Below are 25,925 nucleotides of genomic sequence, written 5' to 3' on the forward strand. Positions count from 1 at the left end.
ACGAAGGAAAAGCAACTGATAAAATTCAACATCTGTTCATTATAAAATCTCTTAGACTACAAATAGAAAGGAACTAACTTCATCTAATAAAGAGTGTCTACAATAACCTACTGTAGTCAACATCATTCTTAAAATGGCATAATATTCAAAACTTTACCTATAAATATAGAGAATGAAAAGGATGATTGATGTTACCACTCCTATGTCACTCTTTACTGGAAGCTCTAGCCAGTATAACATGGCAAAAAAATAAAACTGCCACTACTCATAAATCACATGTTTGTATATGTGGACAATCCTAAGAATAAACCTATATATAAACCATTAGATTAGAAAATAATTTAGAAATGTTGCTGGATACAATATCAATGTTGGGAGAGGCAATCCACCACGTGCCCTCAGTGTTGCTACAAGTACTTGCTGGGTATGCCAAGAATGCAAGTCCCTGAATGCTGTATTTACAGTCAGCAACTCTGAGAGAAGGCAGTAACTCTTCCCAAAGTAGGCTTGCTTCCACTTACTATTTAAAAGCCCTGAAAGGAGACACAGAGTTGGCCAACAGGCACATGGAAAGATGCTTAACATGACTAATCATCAAAGATATGCAAATCAAAACCATAATGATATCACCTCACACTTGTCAGAATAGCTATCATCAAAAAGACAACAAATAACAAGGGCTGGCAAGGATGTGGAGAAAAGGGAACCCTCATGTACTGTTGGTGGGAATGTAAATTGGTGCAGCCACTATGGAAAAACAGAAGAATGATTCCTCAAAAAATTAAAAATAGAACTACCACATGATCCAGCAGTTCCACTCCTGGGTATTTATCCAAACAAAACAAAAACATAATCAGGAAAGATATATGCACCCCTATGTTCACTGCAGCATTATTTATAACAGCCAAGATATGGAAGCAATCCAAGTGCCCACCAACAGATGAATGGATAAAGAAGATGTGCTATGTATGTATGCATGTACATACAAACACACACACACAACGTGGCACATTACTCAGCAATAAAAAAGAATGAAATCTTGTCACCATGTGTGGCAACAATGATGCATCCAGAGGGCATATTATACTAAATGAAGCCAGAAGAACAAAGACAAATACTGTATGATTTCACTTATATGTGGAACCTAAAAAACAAAACAAATGAACAACCAAAACTAAACAGAAACAGAATGGGAACTCCTTGGCAGTCCAATGGTAAGGACTTGGCACTTTCACTGCCGTGGCCCAAGTTCAATTCCTGGTCAGGGAACTAAGATCCTGTAAACCGTGCATTGTGGCCAAAAAAAACCAAACAAAAACAAAAACCCAGAAACAGACCCATAGATATGGAGAACAAACAGGTGGTTGCCAGAGGGGAGAGTGGTGGTGAGGGGAAGAAAGAAACAGGTGAGGCAGATTAAGGGGTACAAACTTTGTTACCAAATAAATGAGCCACAGGTATGTAATATATCCTACCCTATGGGGAATATAGTCAATAATGGTATAATATCTTTGTGTGGTGACAGAGGACAACTAGACTTATCATGGTTATCATTCTGAAATTCAGAAATATGGAATCACTATGTTTTGTACCAGGAACTGACACAGTGTTGTAGGTCAACTATACTTCAAAAACAAACTCATAGAAAAAAATTATCAGATTTGTGATTACCAGAGGTGGGGAGGTTGTGGGGACTGATGAAGGTACAAGCTTCCAGTTAGAAGATAAATAAGTACTAGGGATGTAATGTACAACATGATAAATACAATTAACACCACTGTATGTTATATATGAAAGTTAAGGAAGTACACCCTAAAAGTTCTCATCACAAGGAAAAAAATATTTAATTTCTTTAATTTTGTATCTATTTCAATATATGAGATGATGGATGTTCACTAAACTTAATGTGGTAATCATTTCATGACATATGTAAGTCAAATCATTATGCTGTACACCTTAAACTTATACAGTGTTGTATGTCAATTGTATCTCAATAAAAATGGAGGGCAGGAAGGGAGGGAGGGAGGGAAGGAGGAATTGAACTCCTCAACCTCAGTGTTCCTTGGCTAAGATACAAACCAACAGCATGAGTAGCATGCACCTGGGCCCGTTATCTCATCAGCGATGGAAGACTTGGAGATAAAGAGGAACCAACACAACAAATATGCCATGTTCATACTGCTTGCTATGCTGTGAGTAATAAAGTCCTTTTTCTCTGACCCAGGAGTCTTGCATCTTCTGTCAACATGCATGAACCAATACAAAGCTAACTTGTTAGCTTACAAAAAGGATAGAATCCTAGACCCTTCACAGACATTGACAATCAATTTATAAAAATTAACTATATGTATTTTTTTTTTTTTTTTTGCCCACATCACGCAGCTTGTGGGATCTTAGTTCCCTGACCAGAAATTGAACCTGTGCCTTCTGCAGTGGAAGTGTGGAGTCCTAACCACTGGACCGCCAGGGGAGTCCTTGTATGTATTTTTATATATCAGCAATAAGCAATCATGAAATGAAAAAATTTTTAATCCATTTATAATAGAATAAAAAATGTCAAAGAATAAATCTAATAAAAGATGTACAAGACCTCTACAAAGAAAATTACATGAAATTAATGAAAGAAAACTGCAGAAAATGCAGTAATATCACTTTCATAGTTGAAAGGCTTAATGTAAACATGCAACAGAGCCCAAACTGACATACAGTTTTAAAGCAATCCCGATCAAAATCCTAGCAGGTTAATGGGAGCAGGGGCATGTGAAAACTGACTAGCTAATTCTAAAATTTACATGGAAATGAGATGGGACAAAAGAACCAAAAAATCCTGAAAAACAAAGAGTTTAAAACTCTTTCGCTCTGCAAATAAACTAACTGCTTAAACAACACTTCTCAAGATTATATCCTCAGGTACTAGTCCTCCAATGTGGACGGCGCAGCAGAGTCAAAAGCACTCATTTAAGAACTTATGTAGTATCTGATTAGAAACAAAAATGCTTGCTTTCATATAAACATATAGACATAACAAAAGATTAACAAGTTCTGATCAAAAGCACTCATATTTGATTTAAAAAACCAAAAATGTCACACACAAAAACCAAACAGCGACCTAGTAGAGAGATCTTTTTAAACTCAAATTTGAGTGTTTTCAGAAAAATATTTGAAACAAATTTTAGAACTGAGGCTTATTAAAGCCAGTTTTACACAGTTTACTGGAAGTAGTTTCAGGCTGTTGGATACATATGTACCATACCCTGAGTATAAGATCAGAAGGTACCATTTTTCAGATATATTATAGCACTGGGAATTTTCCATTTCAACAAATGATTATCATATTGAACAAGGTCAAAAGGGTAATAGACTATTCATATTAGATGCATTTGAATTAAAAGCTTTAGAAAATAATCTCTGACTTAGCATTTTAGATTCTCCTGAAGACATTCAATGGGCCTCTCTGAAGTATTAGAGAGACTATCAGAAATAATGGAGCAGTAATACCAAAATTGAAATTGAGCTTTATATAGCTGAAAGAGTGCATGGTCAAAAACAGCAATCCTTCTCTTAAGAGAGAGTTTTATTTTCACAGTAGTCTTTCTTTAGAGGAATTTCATTTCCAGAAGTAACAGACCGTTTTAGTTCCAAATCCCTTCTCCTCACACCAGTCTACTCCAAACTGAGCAGGCTGTGGCTCCTGATTATATTCAAACAGTCCCCTAACCAAAGATGAAGAGGCCATACCTACCTGAACACCTTCCCTTGCTTCTGGGTACCCTAACTATCCAAGGTGTAGCTGTCTTTAATACATGACAAAGCTAAAACCTCCAATTCAGACACTAATCACCCCAGGAGAGAAGACAGCATCTCTCCCAAGGGCCTCTCACTGTTGTGGCCTCCCCCGTTGCGGAGCACAGGCTCCGGATGCGCAGGCTCAGCGGCCATGGCTCACGGGCCCAGCCGCTCCGCGGCATGTGGGATCTTCCCAGACCGGGGCACGAACCTGTGTCCCCTGCATCAGCAGGCGGACTCTCAACCACTGCGCCACCAGGGAAGCCCCTCTCCAGTATACTTTTTAAAGGTGACATTTCTATATATATATAAAATCATCACTATTCAGTAACTTAACACATATATAAATGCTGTTAGAGGGCAGACAGGTCTATGGTATTTTAAGTAACTCCAAACACACTATGTATCAAATTCCTGAAGCAGTAAAATTAACATGAGCTCATGTTCCTGGAAAGAATTAGTAACACCTTATAAGTGAAAAAGCATATTTCACTTAATTTTTTTCTTGACATTTTGAAAGCAGACCAAACTTTAACAAAACTTTTTTCAGAAGATAAAAATAATGCTTGTGCAGTTCCTTCATGCTGCAGTATTTATATTTTAGGGAAAAGGCGGAGACTTCACTTAGCTACAGTCCTACAAAAAAGCAACAGAAAAGTTGATTTTAATCATTTTTCTGGCATTATTCCATCTTACCTTGGATTGGAATTCCAAAAAGCTCGTCTCTGAACATTGTTTCCTGTCTGAAAATTAGAAACCAGAACTACAAACTTCTACACAGAAATCAATGAACTAGCGTTAACACTGGACTGAATTTCAAAGTTCTATTCTCTGTCCCTATCTGGCTAAAAGGTATACCTATATCAAGAGAGTTTCTATCGATTTCCAACTAGAAGTATCAGTTTTGCTGTCAGAGCTCTTTATTTTTGTACATAAAAGGAAGTGGGTTTTGATACTATCTCAGTGTTCTTCCTGTCTTACAATGCATTTGAAATAAAGTGATGTCAGATTGAGAGTAAAAGCCCTAAATAAGAAAAAGGAATAGGCACATTTAGTTTGTTTTACCTTTATTAATAACTGCAACTGACTTAGAACTGTTGTGCAGCATGCTGCTACTATCACTAACTACAAGTTTTCCATTTTAACTTGCACTGGACTACAAAAACATTGATAAATATATAATATAAACCTAAAATTTTACATTTCTATGCCTATGTCATATGCATGACCCATGAATGAGAGAAGCACATCCTATGAGAGACTAAATCATTCTTCATTATTGCTAGCTCAGTATTTATCCATTTCTGAAGACTATCAGAGCTGCTAGAGTAGTTAGCATGTCCATATGCCATCATGTGCACCTCTCATCTCCACCTTCCAAACACCACATAAAGGCCATTCTATACTCAGTTTAATAGGCTACAATCAGAAAAGATCTTTATTGAACATCTCATCTTAACGTAAACTGAGGCTAAGTAATATTGTGACAATTTCTAGAAGAAGAATGAATCAGAGGCAGTTCAAAAATAATTTATGTGGACCACAATTTTGAATTTGCTATTACCTTGCTGTTAATATCTTCTATTATTATGCCGAGTGTGGGGCAAGGTTATGCTATTTTAATCTACCCATTGCCTACGGACAATGGGGTTCTATTGTTATTTTAAATCCTCCTGTATCACAATACATTTACCTTAGAGAGAGCCTTTTACAACCACTAACAACCACTACTTCAAACAGCCACTGCAGTTATAAAGCAGAAACTGACACACCATTGTAAAGCAATTATACTCCAATAAAGATGTTAAAAAAACAAAAACAGCCACTGCAGCATATGAGCTACTGAAAAGCAAAGACTTCCACAACCAATATTTTGTTCCCAGTTTACTAGTCTGACCTCCTTTAGTATTGATTTCCCTGTTTCCAGCCACATCCAGAAATTATGAATCTAGCTGTCTCTCTTGCCTGATGACTTGGCTTGGTTCCTAATCCTAGGTCAACAATTTCCAAACTTAAAAAGAAAAATTTAAACTGGGGAGAAGAAGAGGAGAGACAGAGCCCTTAATACTTCTGGCTCCATCCTTCCACCAAAAAAAAAGGTCTTTAGTAGACTCTGAGAAACGTAAAGTCCTGGACACATCTCCTTTCACTACTGACAGGGATTACTTTAAAAAACACATATCAAGAATATTGGTCACAGGTCCCAACCTTGCCTTGCCTTTATTCCATTTGTTCCTAACACATGATGTCTGAGCTGCTCTCTAAGTGTTGTGATCTTAAAGCTAGGATCCTCTGGTTTCAAAATTTGCCCAACTTGCAAGTGTAGTAGCTGTATGAGAGCACAGATAATGCCATCAATTATCTAAATTTTCTCCAGGAGTAGCACACACATTAACACAGAAATGATAATAAAGCAGATGATTTTTCTGTTATAGTTCAAAATCAATAGTTCTAGAGGTACTTAAAATTAATGAGTCAAGTATTCCAACAAGCATCACTCTAACTTCTAGATCCAAAGGCAACTCATCTATGACTCAAACGTAAGAGGTCATCCAAGCTAGGGAAACTCCTGGATGTCTATTTTGCACTGGAATATCACTATATCAGTCCTTATAAAGGAACCAGCATGAACTGGCTTAAAATTTGCCCCGCCATGTATGGCTAAATTTATCAATATTGGGGTAAAAACAATTTGCCCTCTTCAAAAAGACTCTTGACAAGAAGTTACAGATAATTAGAAGAAGAGGTAATAAAATGTATCCTTAAGTGTTAAATTCATCCCAAGGAAGCTGCAGCAACAAAGATATTATTCCCTAAAGCAAGTTTTTGGGTAAGCTATGAAGCAGAAACCAAGCAGGAGATGAGAGCAAAGACCAGCAGACTAAATTTAGTCTTTGCTAGTAGAAATGAAAAGCATTATTTTCCTAGTAAGGAGAGAGTTCTTAGAGCAATTAAGTCCTCAAATTTTAAAAGAGAGCATTAGAGAGGTAAATAAAATAAGAGCATCCTAAAAAAGGTTACGGGCAGCCAAGAGCTAAAAATAAACCCAGATAAAACCCAGAGCCATGTCATCCAATGTGATGGCCACTAGCCACATGTAGCTATTTAAATTTTAGTTAAAATAAAATTACAAATTCAGTTCCTCTGTCACACTAGCTATATTTCAAGTGCTCAAAAGACACATGTAGCTAGTGGCTACTTTGTTGAGTTGGACAGCATAGATGCAGAACACTTCCATCGCTGCAGGAAATTCCACGGGACAGTACTGATCTAACTGGTAAGGGAAAGAGACTAACTGACGTGGGGTCTAGAAAAAGAGGAACTATTAACAAGGGCATTTGTCCTACAGCATTCAGTACTTTATGGAGGGATCAGGTGGATTTACCTTTCCTTTTCCACCTGCTCTTTTTTCCCTCCTTGTTGCTGCCACCATCACTGCTGCTGCTGCTGTTCTCAGAACTCTGGGAATCTGACTGACCATCACTGCTTTCTTCTGAACCTTCTGATAGCTCTTTCACCCCATCCGGCACATCTTTCTGAAAATGTAGGCATCCAATTAGGATTAATCATTACCATTTCAGCAAATAGGAATTAAATTTCTGATATGCACTGTTGTGACTTTTAATTGTGCTGATTAATTTTTAGTATTATAAGATTCAGTAGCAGAACCAGCAATAATTTCTGAATTCCTGTCATCTCTCTTCTTTGGGTCAAATTAGTTAATGCTTCCATCCATACTCAAAGATAAAAAATATACATGACAATCTTATGCAGGCACAACACAGAGGCTTAAATTAGACAAAAAACTTGGTATATATAAATCCAGGTAAATGATGAAATGTTCAGGATAAAATCTATATACAATTTTTTAAAATGTACGTACACCCGTCATCCATGTAATATATATATATATATATATATATATATATATATATATATATATTTTGTGTGTGTGTGTGTGTGTGTGTATGTAAGTACCAGTATGTATTGTAAATTCAGTTAAGAGTCTGGATAGCAAGTGATAGTGCATTATTTGAATCTAACTGGTTCCAAAAATTGGTTAGTAAGTAGCAAGAGTCAAACACAAAAGGAATGGTTTAAAAAAAAAAAAAAAATCACATGAATCTTTGGCTTCTGCACTGGACAGTGAGAATGCTAATCAGAAAGGACACCTGTGTCAGCCACGGTATGTGAGAGATATAACAGGGTAGTTGTAAGATCAAGAACTAGGAAATTAAGACTTTGGGGGTTTGAATTCTGGCTTTATCTTCTCCTAATTATGTAGCCTCGGTCAAAGTCTTAAACTCTCATGCCTCAGTTTCCCTATCTATAAGATGGGGTGACAGTTCCTACTTTAAAAGATCATTCTGAAATTAAATGAGTTAATAAATATAAAATGCTTAGAACAAAGCATGGTATATGATAAGAGCTCAATAAATATTAGCTACTATGTATTTATGTAGTATGTAAAATATATACATATAAATAAACACATTAGTGAATGTTATTTCTGAGTTATAAAACTATGGATGATTCTTTTTTCTTCTCAATATATTTTTTGTTTTCCCACATAATTTATTTTTATAATCAGATAAAATGTAATTCTGACACATGACCCTCCCACCTATAACTAGTACTCACAACATTATAGTCAAGATAGTAACCTCTGATCTAATGAGGAACTGTCTTTTTCCACTTATGTTTATATCTAGGGCCATTTCACATGTTATACACTTTCTTAAAATACATATCCTTTCCTTCAAAATACAGGAAACTTTTATAGAGTTAGTTGCAAACAAGACCTCTTGATCTGTAAGTTCAACATGTACTTTAAATACAAATATAACTGTCTTCTTCTTTTTTTTTTTTTTTCCGGTACGTGGGCCTCTCACTGCTGTGGCCTCTCCTGTTGTGGAGCACAAGCTCCGGATGCGCAGGCCCAGCGGCCATGGCTCACGGGCCCAGCCGCTCCGCGGCATGTGGGATCCTCCCAGACCGGGGCACGAACCCGTGTCCCCTGCATCGGCAGGCGGACTCTCAATCACTGCGCCACCAGGGAAGCCCCCTCTAACTGTCTTCTTAAACTTGTGTTCCCTCCAGGATCAACTCATGCCCCAAATCTTAGAATCACTGCACCCCTTCTTTTACCCACTCCAAATAGTTTACGTTTTATTTCTCTAATGTTCCTTGTCTCCATCTGTTTCACCACTCTCACAGTTTAGGCCAATTATCTCTTCCAAACAATCATAACCATCCTTTTGACAAATTTTCTTGCTTAACTCTTAAGTGTATCCTACTTGAATTATCTTCCTAAACATGATTCGATCATGCTGTTCTCCAAAAAAACCTCTGCCGTTTCCTCAATACATACCTACCCTCCCTCCTTCTCTCTCTTAACCGCTCAGTCAGGTTTTCAAAAGCCTCCAAAGTTTGTTCTTCACCTAACATTTACCCCATCCTGACTCCTTACCACACTAGCCCACACACAGATGATGGTCTAACCACTCCAGTTTACTTTCAAATCCATTCTGAATCCTTTTATCTGTGCCTTTGCTTAAGCTATTCCCTTGTCCTGGAAGGCCCTTCCTTCCATTATTTATCTGCCAAAGTTCAACTCAAATTTTACAACTTTAAAACAACAGAAAAACAAACTAAAACTTCCAGATCCCTTTATTCAAGGTTAATCTTTATTTCTCTATGCTCTCACAGTACTTTACAGCACAGTATGTTTTGTGAGCAGGCAATTATTTCAGTAACTATGTGAGCTTCAAGAGATCAGGGACCATAGTTTGTCCTCCTTTATAGCCTCTACAGTGTCAGGTATAGAATAGGCATTTAATAAATGTTATTAACAATATAGAAGGTCTAGAACAACTAAAACCTAAAAGAAACACAGAAAGCTCTATGTGGGACTAGATCCCTGTAACCCTGTGAAGTTCAACAAGGTGTTTTAAAAGGAGGTATTATGGGTAAGTTAGATCTTTTTAATGTTAGTGGGCTACACACAACCAGTGAGCACAGTGATGACTACAGCCAAAACTAAAAAGGTAAGCGGGGTCAGAGTCCCACATACACATGGACACAGTCATTGCACGCCAAGCATTAATTCTCCTCCTGCTGATAAATTTCCTTTGGGAAACAACCCTTGCCTCAATTCATCTGGCTTGAGAGGGCTTAACCACACCTTCACATCAAGGGTGATCATGAACTTAAGAGTGGCCAATCAGAAGACTCCATATGTTTGGCAACGGCGATCATTCTGGTATAGGCACATGGGCCAAGCCAAACCAATTAAGCTACATCAGAACTAACTAAAGGGCTCCTGCTTCAGTTCCTGAGACTCCTTCTCTCCAGACTTACAGGTTGCAGAGTGGGGGTTGGGAGTGAAGTCATGTACGATGAGGAGAGGGCCTGCCTGAGAATGAAGCCAAAAGAAAGCGGAGAGACCCACCCCTGATGACAATCATTTGAGCTCCTGAATTCAGGCTGAGTTTCCCTAGAATTTTCAGTTATGTGAACTAATAACTGTTTCACTCAAGCTCATTTGAGTTGGTTTTTCTGTTTGTAACTGAAAGGACACTGATAAGTCAAGGTCCCTTTTTAGTGCAGAAATTAGAACTTAGCAAGCCTGTTATGGTAAAAGAACACGGGAATTCAGTCAGATATGGATTCATATTCTGGTTCTGATACTATCTGGCCAACACTGAGCAAGAAAATCCAATCTTATGAACTTTGGCTTTCTCTATCATAATAAAGGAATAATAACCACAACTCTGAATTGTAATGGAGAATTAAATCAGAAAGTAATAAAAAGCATCAAGGCTGTATACTCCACAGTAATACTATTATTTAAATATGTGACACCCTTTAAAAGTCACTGGAAGTCATTTTCATTTCATTCTTTCAAAATAATACTATGGCAAAGAATGAAAAAAAAATACTATGGCAAAGAATGAAAAATGAAGTTACTTCTCCAATCTACCTACGGATGGTTACAGATTAATTTTAAAAAAATGTATTGGATACAGGATTGAAAATTTTACCTCTTCCTGAAAGTAAGCTCTTCAAGAACAGAATTCTGTCTCTATGATGCAAGTATTATTTATTACATGTGGTTACTTCCTGTTTTCACTTTTAAAATGACTCCCTAACAAAAATATTTACCTTCAAAGTATACACTCCCATTCTACCTGGAACCTTATAGAAGATGCCCTCTTCACCTCGGGAGTTTGTGTGGAGCATTGCATTCAGGCATGCAAGAGGGGAAGTTCCACTGCCAAAAAAAAAAAAGAGAGAGAGAGAGAGAACACAACGATTAGTTTCTGTCTCTGAATATCCTATGTAACACTGAATTAAGATAAAATTAACAAATCAACACTCATTTGACATAAACACATTTTATAAACTATAAAAAGTCTATAAATCTAGAAAGGTTGCCATGGAGAAAATGGATGTAAAATTCCTTCCCAGTTATCTAAAGAAAAAATAATTCTATAATTTTCTTAATCTCAATTCAGCATCTAACATTTCAGTCAAGACAAATTTCTCTCACAGAAGTATCACAAATATATTCTCTAAAGATTCTATTTCACTTACAATTTTATTTGTTAATACACCTCAATAAAGCTGAAAAAAATTTTTTTAAATCTATTTCATTTAGCACAAGCCTTAAACGTCCAGAAGTAAAACAGGGAAGAAAAAGAAAACACACAGAGAAATAAACAATATTAATCTCCCTGCATACGGCTGCACCAGACTGAATCTGAGTTATGGAACGAACACATTTCCATGCTCTCTTTTTTTTAATTGAGATATAATTGACATATAACATTGTATTTGTGTCAGGTGTAAAATATAATGATTCCATAGTTATCTATATTACGATGGTCTCTTGTATTTAGACCTATCATGAGATCACTTAAAAAGACATAAAGCAGGCTTTGGAATATTCATCTTCTATGTAGAAACCTGGTTAAAAGTTTACTAATTCTAATATACATTTATCATATTTTCTAGAGTTTTAGGTATATAATAAATTATCTGTAGAAAATATACATATATCATTTTCCTTTCTAATTGTAATCAATTTCATTTTCCTATAGTAATATAAATGGAGATGTGTGGCATCTTTAAATTTAAACAAAAAAACAACTGACAGTATCTGAGGGATAAAAAAACTTATTTGCACATTTCCATATCTCCCTTCTCAGTTCTCTGCTGGTACTACTCAATAACCCAAAGAAGCCTACTGGAAGAGGCTGCTAGATATCTTGGGTATCTAAAGATAAGAGTTCTCTGTGGGAGAGAGCAGGACCACTGTCCTTTGGTACTGTGAAGGTGCTGAGGGTCAAAAACTGAAAAGATGGGGACTTCCCTGGTGGCGCAGTGGTTAAGAATCCGCCTGCCTTGCAGGGGACACAGGTTCGAGCCCTGGTCCGGGAAGATCCCACATGCCGTGAAGCAACTAAGCCCATGCGCCACAACTACTGAGCCTGCACTCTAGAGCCTGCGAGCCACAACTACTGAGCCTGCGTGCCACAACTACTGAAGCCCACACACCTAGAGCCTGTGCTCCACACTCGCCACAGCTAGAAAAAGCCCGCTAATAGCAACGAAGACCCAACGCAGCCATAAATAAGTAAATAAATAAATTAAATTAAATAAACTGAAAAGATGGAGGACAACAAAGAAAACAAAGGAAAACCTTTTGTTAAAGAAAATGATGAGGAGATGATGAGGAGATGATGAGGAGACTTCCCTGGTGGCACAGTGGTTAAGACTCCACACTCCCAATGCAGGGGGCCTGGGTTCAATCCCTGGTCAGGGAACTAGATCCCACGTGCATGCCGTAACTAAGAGTTTGCATGCCACAACTAAGGAGCCTGTGAGCCGCAACTAAGGAGCTTGCCTGATGCAACTAAGACCTGGGCCAATCAAATAAGTAAATAAATAAAATATTTTTTTTTAAAAAAGAGGGACTTCCCTGGTGGCGCAGTGGTTAAGAATCTGCCTGCCAATGCAGGGGACATGGGTTCGAGCCCTGGTCTGGGAAGATCCCACATGCCACGGAGAAACTAAGCCCTGTGCCACAACTACTAAGCCTGCACTCTAGAGCCCGCAAGCCACAACTACTGAAGCCTGCTCGCCTAGAGCCCATGCTCTGCAACAAGAAAAGCCACCGCAATGAGAAGCCTGCGCCCCACAACAAAGAGTACACCCCTCTCGCCACAACTAGAGAGAGCCCACGCACAGCAACGAAGACCCAACGCAGGCAAAAATAAAAATTAATTAATTAATCAATTAATTAAAAAGAAAAAGAAAAACACTGAGTATCTCCAGGCTGATTTTCAGTTATGTTTATCTAATTTAGATATTTCCATGTTAAAAATACACATAATGCAATTCTAGTCAATATCCCCAAGTCTGTATCAAATAAACATAAAAATTGCCAAGAAATTTCTGGGAAATAAATGATGAGAGACTTGCTTCAGAAGATATTAAAATGTACTCTAAGCACATTATTAGAATATTAGTGAATAATGAATAATTATTGAATTGAATAATTATTGAATAATAATAATTGAATTAGAGTTTTATTGAAGCAATGTGTTTCTGGGACAGGATAAATAGGCAAATGTTCACTCTTACAGACCGCTGGTGGAACAAAATAGAAAATATAGAAACAGATCACAATAAATATAAAAGGTACTATTTCTGTGCAGCAGGAAGAAGACTGAGTTATGACACGGTCACCTGTGGTGAGAATCTTTCTCTTCCCCTGAGCAGTATGAGAAAATAATACCTAAGACTTTCAGCCATATGACCATGAGGGGAGTATCTGGAATTTGGGTGGAGCAACACAAAGGACAGAGAAAGGAAGGGCTAGGATTATAGAGGAAAATTCAACACCCAAAAAGGCAAAGCTAAGAAAAGAGGAAAACAACATCATTTTTTTTAGCAATATTAGTTATGCCACTGTATCCAGCCTTGCCTTAAGCCAGTCCCACCTTTGGAATTTTGTTGAGGTTTTAAGTCACAAGCAACCGAGAGAGTCCTAAATAAAATAGTTTATTTAATAATTAATTAAATAATTATTTAATTCTCACAGCTTATATAAAGACATATTCCAAATGGATTAAAGGCCAAAATATAAAAAGTATAAGGAAAACAGTATAACCTACAGGATAGAGCAACCTTTCTACATAAGAGAGAAAAACCCCCACACCACAAAAGAAAACCTTAATAACTAAATAAAAATAAAAATTTCTGTACAGGAAAAACAATAATCAACAAAACTATACTAAGCATACCTAAAAGAGCTTTCTAGGAAAATACAAACAACCAATTAGAAAAAATGGATAAAGGATATGAAAATGCAATATAAATGGCCAACAGAATACATGAAAAGCTGCCCAAACTTTACAGTGGTTAAAGGAAAACAAATGAAACCAAGACACCATTGGTCAGACTCGGAAAAATCAAATATATTCAGGTCTTTGTTAGCAGTACTGGACTAAGGTCAGTTTCCTGGTTTTGATATTGTACTGTAGTTATATAAGACATTACCACTGGAGGAAGCGGGGTGAGGTATCCATGGGACTATTTTTATAATCTCCCGTGAGTTTATAATTACTTTTTAAAAATGAATTGATAAAATCCATTGCTGGTAAGGTTATGGGGAAATGAGCACTCTTATATAGACTGTTGGTGGGACTGAAAACTGCTACCCACCCCCCCATTTCTCAATTCTGCCTTAAGAAAGTAACATGCAAATATCCACTAAAATTAAAAATATTAGGGGCCACTGATGCAACAATCCCACTTCAATCTATCCTACAAAAATAAGGCCACAAAGACTTATGGACATCTATGCAAGGATTGACTCCAGCATTGTTAAAAGCGTCAAAACACTAAAAATGAACTCAAAGTCAATAAGAGGATGGTTCACCATATGTTAGTAAGGTAACCAACAGGATATGAATCAATAACAGCAACATTAACAGCAAAAGGAGTGCTAAATTCCAGGAAGCATCCTGGTTAGCCCTCACAACAATCCTTTGAGGTAAGCAAAATTATGACACCATTTTTACAAATGAACAAATGAATGTATTGAGGTGTTAAGTAAGCTGTTCAAGATCACACAGTGATTAGTCAGTGGTGAAGCCAAGATTCCAGTAAGAAGAAAGAAAAGAGAAGCAGAACAGGAAAGAGACTGTTTAAAAAGAACATATAATCAAGTGAAAAGAAAACATGCTATAATCTGTAGTTCAATAACCTATCTGGGTAAAGCTTTGCCCCAATTTTTGGTATTCAATTTCAATATTAAGTACCAACTCTGTTTAGTACTGTTTACTAAGTACACAATAAACTACGGTCTGTGGGGCCAAGGAGGAAAGCTTTCTTAGTTCAAAGTCTAATGGGAGAGACAGACAAGGGAATAAACTGCCACAAGCACCTGTAACCAGTGTTACCAATACAGACATAAGTCCACAGTCCCTGACCCCAAACACTTAAGGCCAAATGTTTCAGACATAAAAATCCGTTTGGATTTTAGAAAGGCAACATGATATGCCATATACTATGTAATATCACCAGAGATTAGGGGCAGCAATCCCATAACCAAACACAGTGAAACATATGAATATTCACACTAAGTGGGAAAAACAAAGACTACATATAGTTTCATGTCAGTTTCAAGAGAAGGTGTTGTTGACAAATGAGGTTTGGTACCAAAAGACTAAAAAACTTTTTCAAGCATTTTGGATTTTGGAATTATAGAATCGAGAACACAGGCTGGTATATATAAAGTACTTTAGGTCAGAGAGAAAGAAACAATCTCTTCTAGGGCTTAGTACCTAGAACCAAAAACAAAACCAAACAAACAAAAAGCCAAAAAAACAAACAAAAAAATCCCAACTCAACCAAACCAAAACAAAAAAACACTCCTTACAGTAAAGCCCATAAAAATGAAAGCAAATGGCACACATGTACATCTGGTGAAAAGATGTGGTAACAGAGATAAAGACACCATCATATTTTCCTTGCAAATCCGATGTAATTTTCCTTTGAAGGAAATAAAGTTTCGAAAAACCCACAAGATACACAGAACACTATACTGTTTAAAACAATAATATAGATTTGATTTCAAGAAAACATAAAAAACCAGAGAATCCTTGCAGAGTTTATTTTTATGAATAATGAAGCAATGGCAGAGAAGTAAAATAGGCTACACTGCCCATGATGGCAGGAATATACCTTCAAGGGAAGTAACTCCAGAATGATATAATTAAATTAAAATAACTGAATAACTTGAAGGAATAGGCATCACCTTCATGAGTGATAAAACACTGGTACTAAGGAGATCATACTGACGTAAAGCCAAGTAAATATAATATGGGCTTAAGTCCTGACACCTGAAGCAGCTGAAGCAAGAACACCTCAAAATATTACATAATTATCATGAGATAATTTAGCTTTTAATTTTTTTGTACATGCTCAGGAGACTGGCGTTGGGGCAGGGGTTGGGGGCGGCTCTCAAGGAAAGGAACAAATGCAGTGCTGTAATTTTATGCTGATCTACCCCACGACGGAAACATACACAAGGCCCAAGAACAAAAATGACTTCAGTCATGCTGTCAACAGCCTTATTTAATTCTCTCTGCAGTAAAAGTGGTTCCTTAGCAGTAGCCAGCAGGGCTGAAAGACCTGAGGCCTATAATCACACTGCTCAGAGGAAACAACACAGTAACTTATGAAAAGAGACATCACTGTGTGGCCAAAAGAGCCAGATTTATGTATTCATACGAATGTGAATTTATATCTGAGTGTGGCCATGGACAAGTCACTGTAAACACCCTTAATTTTCTCATCTGTGAAACTGAGGAAATACCATCTAATCCGTAATTTGTGCAGAATCTCAATTCATATATAAAGTGTATGCCACAGAGAAGTGATTCAGTAACTGTGGTAGTTACCTTAACAAATTGTTCTCCCATTCCAGTTTCATCATGTTCCAGCGTTCCCTACCTATCTCGAGTGACAATAACTTCACTCACCCCCATCAATTCTCCACTCTGAAGCCAGAGTGACCTTTTAAAAACAAGTATGGGACACTTCCCTGGTGGCGTAGTGGTTAAGAATCTGCCTGCCAATGCAGGGGACACAGGTTCGATCCCTGGTCTGGGAAGATCCCACATGCCGCGGAGCAATTAAGCCTGTGAGCCACAACTACTGAGCCCGTGTGCTGCAACTACTGAGGCCTGTGCACTCTAGGGCCCACGTGCCACAACTACTGAAGCCCACGTGCCCTAGAGCCCACATGGCACAACTACTGAGCCCACGCACTCTAGGGCCTGCGTGCTGCAACTACTGAGCCCGCGCACCTAGAGCCTGTGCTCCACAACAAGAGAAGCCACTGCAATGAGAAGCCCGCACACAGCAACGAAGAGTAGCCCCTGCTCGCCGCAGCTAGAGAAAGCCCGCGCACAGCAACCAAACCAGCCAAAAGAAAAAATAAAAATAATAAGTAAATAAAAACAAGTATGATCGTGCCACCTCTGCCCAACTTAAAATTCATCCATGATATCACAATGTTCTTAGAATAAAGTCCAGAATTATCAAAGTGACCTGACCCCCCCCCACCCTCTCCACTCTGGCCTACTCTAGCCTTCTTTCCATTTTGTAACTTACAATTCTCCTGACTTCTTGGCCTTTGTACTAATTAATGCTTCTGCTTGTAATGACAACCCTCACCTTTTCTCCTAGCAAACTCCAATTAATTCGCTCTTCAGATTTCAGCCTTAATGTACCCTGTTTAAGGAAGCCATGCCAATGTTGTATAGAATCCAATACCTTTCCTAAATACATATCATTTATAACTACATATATTGTAATGAAAAAGTTTTAATTTAACATGTGACTCCATTGTGGGCCAGCCAGATTCAACAGCATGTGATTTCACTGAAGCTCTGGGAAGCAGATTCTCTCTTCTCTCCTATATTCAAACCCGAAAGCATATAGGCTCCAGGACCTACAAACAATAATTCTGCAACTATGATGGATGAGCCTGATGAAAATGGAACAAAAATGAAGGAAGCAGAGCTGAGATACTGATCAAACTGCCAGAGTACCTGGATCAAGTTTTGCCAGGTTTTTTTCACTTACATCACACGATTAATTTCCTTTGATGTTTAAGCCAGTTTACATTGCATTTCCTGTTATTTACAACTGAAAATACCTTAACTGACAAAGCATCTAGGTCGAAAGCATTCATATTGACAGAGATATGAAAAGGATGCAGAAGAAAAGTGTAGGATATTCAAAGGTGACAACTCTCTCCTACCAATGAGAAAATATTATGTTTATGAATCCACAGTGTATACTGAATGATGTAAGAACAGGCAAAGTGCTACTAAACCTGTACAGACGAACTCAAGTACCCAAGATGCTCAGAAATATTTATCTTAACTTTTTTCTAAATCTTAAACTTCAAAGACTAAGAAAGAATCAAGCTGAGATCTAGGCATGAAAAGCAAAAGTGGCAGAATGAATTACTGTTTTTAATTCATCATTCACTCCCTCTATCATGCCACCTTACAGTAAAGAAAATATATTTATTTCCCTGCCCCACTGATGTTGGGCTTGGCCATAAGACTTGATCAATGAAGTGATAACAGAAATGACAGAAACAGCGACTAACATGTGCTTGCATAGTCTGACTTACTCTTGACTGCCCCAAGATCAGGCCACTGATTCCAGAACAGAGAACCCACAGCCTAGAGCCAAGCCTAGGCAACAATAACTGAGCCCCAGCTCCTCTAAAGACATGAAGAAGAAAAGGAACTATTCGTTGTTATAAACCACTGAAATTAAGACTTATGCAGCAAAAACTGATTGATAAGCCCTGTATAATGCAAGGAACATGTGCCTTCTTAGCAATACTCAATACCAGACAGTAAAAAATTCATATCCAACCAAGATGTCATTCAAACAAAGAAGCAACAGAAAGATATTAAGCCCATGAGAACTCTCAGGGAAAAGACCACCCATAAACTTAAATCTAGCCAACAAAGAAATAAAAAAATTCAGGAATGGAGAAATGTTTAGAGAAAAAAAAAGTAAACAGCTACAATTATAGTGATATAAGAGAAAAGCAAATGCTTTCTATTTTTTCAACTTTTATTTTATTTTATTTTATTTTTAAATGTTGAGCCTTCTTTTAATTAATTAATTAATTAATTTTATTTTATTTTTGCTGTGTTGGGTCTTCATTTCTGTGCGAGGGCTTTCTCTATTTGTGGCAAGCGGGGGCCACTCTTCATCGCGGTGCGCCGGCCTCTCACTATCGTGGCCTCTCTTGTCGCGGAGCACAGGCTCCAGATGCGCAGGCTCAGTAGTTGTGGCTCACGGGCCTAGTTGCTCCACGGCATGTGGGATCCTCCCAGACCAGGGCTCGAACCCGTGTCCCCTGAATTAGCAGGCAGATTCTCAACCACTGCGCCACCAGGGAAGCCCTCAACTTTCATTTTAAAAATGACAACACACCTTCAGAATTTTTCTAATTTCTTTTCCCTCAACTTCAGAGATTATTTAGGACTTAATATCCTAAATGAAGTATATTTATAATCTTAAGTGAAAAAATTAGCAATTTTCTTAGTTTCTTCAATTAAATGCAATAAACAATGGTTAGTCCTGGCTAGTGAATTTCAGGATATTTTTCTAGTGTACATTTTTTTCATTACTGATTGACCTTTTTTTTGGTCATCAGGAGTCATTTTTACAAAAATATTAAAGAGTCCAAAATATATGAATAAATTATTAAAACAATATAACTTCTGAAACAGTAAGGCTCTTTTTCAAAATCACTTCCTTTTCACAGGGCATGCTATTTAAAACAAAACAAAAACTAGAACAGCAGGTTAAGGGGGCAGGGAGACTATATATAGACTGAAGTGCAAGACTTCCAAAGAGAAAAGACACAATGAATAGCAAGGTATTTGTTGACCAAGTATTGTACAAGAAGAGACACACTCAAAAAGAGAGTCAGGCACAGATGTCCACAAATGCAAAGGATAGGGATACCTATATGTAACATTTAAAGATCAAGAGACAAGCCAAAAATGAAGGAGCTGGGAGGATTCAGTGGTTTTAGAATGAGTATGTTTAGATTGTATCACCAAAACTTTTAATCATTTCAATTATAGGGTAATGAACTTTAGGGGGAAAATCAGCTATTCCCTTGAAGAATATCAACATAAAAGCAATCATGACATTTTGATAATAACACGAAAAGTTTGTTACATCAAAGTATATTTTCAAATAGAATTAAAAAGGCTTTGCAAACCTATGACACAACAGCTTACATGTTAAAATTTACCTTTAATCTAAAGTATGTTTGATAAATGATTCATTATACTACAAACCTGTTTAGGCACCCATGCTAAAGACTTCTCTTAACGGTGTTTGTGTAGGGATTAAACTGTTACTTTCTACTTAAGCAATAAAATAAATGAATATAGTAGAAAATAATAACCCACAGAATAAGAGAAGAATCTATGAGTTCATACTAATATAAATAAATGAACAAATCAATGAATGGGGGAGAATTCTTTGCAGTGTAATGCCAACTAACAAAGAAGAAATGATGGAATTAGAAAATCACCATATGTGGCCACCACACTGCAGGCAAGTATTATCAGTGGACGCTGTGGTGGACATACTCTAAAATGACCCCCAATTATCATCACTTCCTGGTATATCCTGTGTACTCCCCTCCCCTTGATGTAGGTGAAACCTGTGACTTGCTTCTAACCAATACAGAATACAGGAGAGTGGGCAGAACAGTGACTACGTTACGAGAAAGACTCCAGTATCCTTGCAAAGTGACTCTGACTCTCCCTTGCTGGCTTTAAGGAAGTATACAGGTTGGGGAGGCCCAAGTGGCAAAGAACCCATGGCAGCCTCTAGCCAACAGCTAGAGGAACTGAATCACCTCATTTTGATAAACCCCAAGGATCTGAATCCTGCCAACAACCACCTAGCTTAGAAGTGGTTCCTTCTCCAATTAAGCCTTCAGATAAGAACCAACACCTTGGCTGCAGCCTTGCAGAGAACCCAGTGAAGCCATGCGCCCAGACTGCTGACACACAGAAACTGAGATAATAAACGTGTGTTGTTTTAAGCTCCTAAATCTATGATAATGTTGTTAAGCAGCAACAGATAAGTAACAATGAGATGCTAAAACCAGTGGGCAAAGATACAATAAGAAACAAGATATTTACACAGTCTCAAAGTATCTACCTCCACACACAAGATGTTAATTACAAAGGGGGAAAAATTATATCTTTATAGTGGAGAACCTTGGCAGACATCACATAAAATAAGGGATCGGAGTAATCAACACCAATAATGGGATAAACTGAAATCACACACTTTTTGATATGATGTAGTGAAAATGACATATCATTTCTGTGACATTCCTGCCAAAAATGTACAACCTGAATCTAATCATGAGTAAACATCAGATATATCCAAACTGAAGGACAGTCTACAAAATAGCTGGTCTGAACTCTTCAAAAATGGCAAGCTCATGAAAGACAAAGACTAAAAGAATGTTCCCACATTAAAGGAGACTGTGAAGATACATGAAAACTAAACGTAAATGCAATGTGTGATCCTGGATTGGGACATCTGTGGAAGAATTATCAAATTTAAATAAAGCCTGTTGATTAGAAAGTAATATTATATTAATATCCTGATTTTGATAGTTACACTGTTGTTATATAAAATAATATAATTGCCTTTAGATAGTATACTCAAGTGTTTAAATGTGAATGGGGCAGCATGTCTACAATTCTCAGACATTTCAGAAACACAAATTAGATAGATAGGTAGATAGATAAAGTATATAAAATTTTAACATTTGTGGAATCTAGGTAAAGTTATATAAAAATTCTTTGCACTGCTTTTGCAACTTTTAAGTCTAAAATTAATAACCCAAATAAATAAAAAGCTAAAAATATGCAATATATTTAAGTCTATAAAAACAATATGGACCAATGAAAAAATTATGAAGTGCTAGTAAGTGCTACAACATGGATTAACCTCAAAAGACCACATATTATATGATTCCATTTATATGAGATATCCAGAAATGGGCAATCTACAGAGACAGAAAGTAGATTAGAGGCTGGCAGTGGGAACTAGTATTAAGTGTGTACACGTATGGAAAATCTTACTGGGGATTACAGTGATAGTTGCACAACTCAGTAAATTTACTAAAAATCACTGAACTGTACAGTTAAGATGGGTGAAATTTATGGTATGTACGCTACACCTCAATAAAGTTTTTTTAAAAAGATGATGTGGAAAAGAAGCGAACTTGGTTTCTCATTCATTGAACATTTACAGAATAGCTACCGTGTAACTGCACAGGGGTAAGTGCTGGTGATATAAAAAAAAAAAAAAAGTGGAAGTTTCCGTAAGCACACATTCTTACATTTTAATGCAAAAATAAATGAACTGGGACTGAGTGCAGCCAAATGATATGACTCTATTTCCTAGGGTGTGTGTGCGCGCACATGTGCACACACACACTATATTATCATTTAATTTATGATTAATTAACATTTCCTTCCCACCAGAAAGATGAGGCAAGTTGGTACAGATTTTAAATGTTCAGTAATGTAAAAATTTTAGCCACAACTGCAAATTTGCTATCAATTCAGGAACTGAACAAAATCAGAAACTTAGGTTTAGAACTTACTAAAGATCTCTTCTAAAAATTAACTGATAACCATTCCCATAACTAATCACGCCAAATTTCTCCACTGAAAGTCTGGACATTTTCACTATTGTTTTCTTTCATTTTTAGTTTCTTTCTGGAGCTTGAGGATACAAATAAAACTGTAAGTGAAGTCTGCAAAAGGGTTCATAAACATACAAGGCCCATCAACTCTCAGTAAAAATCTTTAGCTTTCTTTATCTCGTCTACAGCTCTCCTAATTCTATAGGTCCTTCTGGCACTCTCAAAGAATTTACTCACTTGTTACACCAATTGTGTATCATCACATTGTAGGCAGAAATTAAAAAAAAATTCACAGGGGCCTCCCTGGTGGCGCAAGTGGTTGAGAGTCCGCCTGCCGATGCAGGGGATACGGGTTCGTGCCCCGGTCTGGGAGGATCCCATATGCCGCGGAGCGGCTGGGCCCGTGAGCCATGGCCGCTGAGCCTGCGCGTCCGGAGCCTGCGCGTCCGGAGCCTGTGCTCCGCAACGGGGGAGGCCACAACAGTGAGAGGCCCGCATACCGAAAAAAAAAAAAAAAAAAAAAAAAAAAAAAAAAAAAAAATTCACACTCACATTCTTCTACAATCTTCTATCACTGCTTAGATTTTAAATTTAACAGGGCAAGATAAACATTTACTACCTTCTACAAAAATTTAAAGAAGTACCTCTGCTCATCCCCTCTACCTTAGGCAAATGTCTTATTATTTCCTACTAATAAAATACAGTGGTTGTTTCTCCCACATTAGATAAAAATGTACCCTACTCAAATTACAACAAAATCCTACAACTTTATTGTGGTAAAATACAGATAACATAAAATTTACCATCTCAACCACTTCTAAGTGTACAGTTCACTTCCACTTAAGTACATTCACACTGTTACACAACCAAGCACCAGAACTCTTCTCACCTTGCAAAACTGAAACTCTACACCCATTAAATAACTCCCCATTTCCCCCCTACACCAGCCCCTGGCAATCACCCTCTACTGTCTCTATAAATATGACTTATACTTGAGGTCTCTCATGTAAGTGAAATCATACAATATTTGTCCTCTTGTGTCTGCTTTATTTCACTTAGTATAATGTCCTGAAGTTCATGCATGTTGTAGAATATGTTAGAATTTCCTTCTTTTTTAAGGCTGAAAAATATTCCATTGAATGTATATGCCACACTTTATCCATTCATCTGTCAATAAACATTTGGGTTGCTTCCATCTTTTGCCTACTGTGAATAATGCTGCTATGAACACTGGTGTAAAATTATCTATTCAAGTCCTTGCTTTTTATTCTTTTGTGTATATACCCAGAAGTGGAATTACTGGGTCGAATAAAATCCTACAACATTTTTTCTTTTTTTTTTGCGGTACGCGGGCCTCTCACTGTTGTGGCCTCTCCCGTTGCGGAGCACAGGCTCCAGACGCGCAGGCTCAGTGGCCATGGCTCACGGGCCTAGCCGCTCCGCGGCATGTGGGATCTTCCCAGACCAGGGCACGAACCCTGTCCCCTGCATTGGCAGGCAGACTCTCAACCACTGCGTCACCAGGGAAGCCCAAAATCCTACAACTTTTAATCATTCTTTATCTTATTCTCACTTTACATAACCATCTCTCAGGTGCAAATACCTACAGACAAGAATCAGATAAAATCCACAGGTTGACAAGGAGCTTCATAGGTCATCTAGTCCATTTACCTACAGATGCTTATATATCCCCTCCTAAAACGTCATAAACAGGTTAATCATCCAGTCTTTTGCACAAGCATATAATGTGGTGGAGAATCACTATGTCCTCAAGCATTTCCAAATATTCATAAATTCTTCCTTAAGTTAAGCCAAATACATCTTCCTCTAACTCCATTTTTTAGCCCTGATTTTATGATGTAAATCAGTGGTTATCATGGTGGAAAAATTTAGGAAGATCTTTTCTTTCCTCTCTGTGATTTTCTGTACTGTCTAAATTTGCTAAAATGACCTTGTAATAAACTATCTTTGTAAGTGGGGGACACTAATCCATATGACAGCCTTCATGAAACCCTGAAGTCTTTTTTCAGATTTTTGGTCTCTCTTCTCATTGGCATCTACACCCCTGCAACCAAGCTAAAGAAATTTAATATAAAAAACTTTTACAATCCATCCTCAAAATTCACCAATGTCTTCCAACATTTATTATCCCCAGTTCAAGCCTTTGATAAAGAGCTTTAAGGGACATCTTGAGTCTAATTTATTTAGTCCTAGACATACTACACTTTGCAATAGATAACCCTGCCTTATCTTGACTTTAATCCCAATCTCTTGTTCATTTTTCTGTACTCCTTCCTACAGAATAGCCTTGTCAAAACTAAGACATAATCAGCTTCCCTATCCCTGACTCAACTATTATACACTCTGTCCTTCGAAGTTCAATTCCCTAAATTTCAGTAGGACTAAATAATGGACTCAGACTTTCAAGGTTAAAAGAAATGCAGAATTATCTAGTTCCCCAAACAGATGCTTGACTAAACCCTATTTCAGGTCAATATTAAATGTAAAAAGACAATAAACTTATAAGAATCTTTTATTCATGTGATATACGTGTATCTACCCACACACACAGTAATCATTATCCACATACTAGCGTAATCATTATCCACATACTAGCTAAAACAAATCAGCACCACATAACTTTAAAATCAACAGCTGATTTGTGGCATGCTTACCTGACAGAGTACACAAAACAAAACTGAACTCAACAGCACCCTTATGACGGAACATAGTGAGTTTAGAAATCATTAGATTAATAGTCTTGGTAGGCTTTAAATTCACTGAAAATTTTTGTATTCTTAGAAACGCTTTCATTAAAACCTTTTGCTTGCCTTCCCTTGGTCATACTACCTGCAATTCTTCCAATGAGAAGTTCATTTGGGTTAACAACTAACCTATTTTTTAAAAAGAAATAACATAAATGTAGTTTTTAAATTTAAAAAGCAGCATCCGACTTATCTATCCTTTAGTGAATTAGTTTCTTCACATTATTTTCCTCCCCAAACATGCCATGAAGCAAACAGAAATAAACCTACTGGAGAAATGGTAAAAGGGTATGCAGGAAAACTTTCAAACAGGCATTCTGGGAGAAGGAGGTCCAGTTGGGACCACAAAATGAGAAGTTTGGATTAACAGAGTAGTGAAAGGGCACGAAACAAGTAAGAGTAATCTAGGAATAGCATGGAGAGGGAGGTCATAGAAACAAAAAGATTCTCCAGAAACTGTGCTTATATACTCTCTCTATCCTTTTAATACTTCACTATAAATCTCCATTCTCTTCACCTTCCTATTTTTGTCTTTTTTTTCCCCACTACTGTTTTTTAAAAAGCATGGC

The 25,925-nt window shown here is 37.3% G+C and overlaps 1 protein-coding gene across 1 annotated transcript in view; it reads right to left on the reverse strand.

Annotated features, from left to right (window-relative positions):
- Positions 1-25,925, reverse strand: part of ASXL2 (ASXL transcriptional regulator 2) — a 128,595-nt gene that overhangs the window by 38,799 nt on the left and 63,871 nt on the right. Inside the window, exons 3-4 of the mRNA XM_060117216.1 lie at positions 10,951-11,059; positions 7,172-7,322 (exon numbers count right to left, since the gene is read on the reverse strand). Of these exons, the coding sequence (XP_059973199.1) occupies positions 7,172-7,322; positions 10,951-11,059 (260 nt within the window). The remainder of the gene's footprint in view (positions 1-7,171; positions 7,323-10,950; positions 11,060-25,925) is intronic.

Source organism: Mesoplodon densirostris, chromosome 14, assembly GCF_025265405.1.
Source record: "Mesoplodon densirostris isolate mMesDen1 chromosome 14, mMesDen1 primary haplotype, whole genome shotgun sequence".
Lineage (NCBI taxonomy): Eukaryota > Metazoa > Chordata > Mammalia > Artiodactyla > Ziphiidae > Mesoplodon > Mesoplodon densirostris.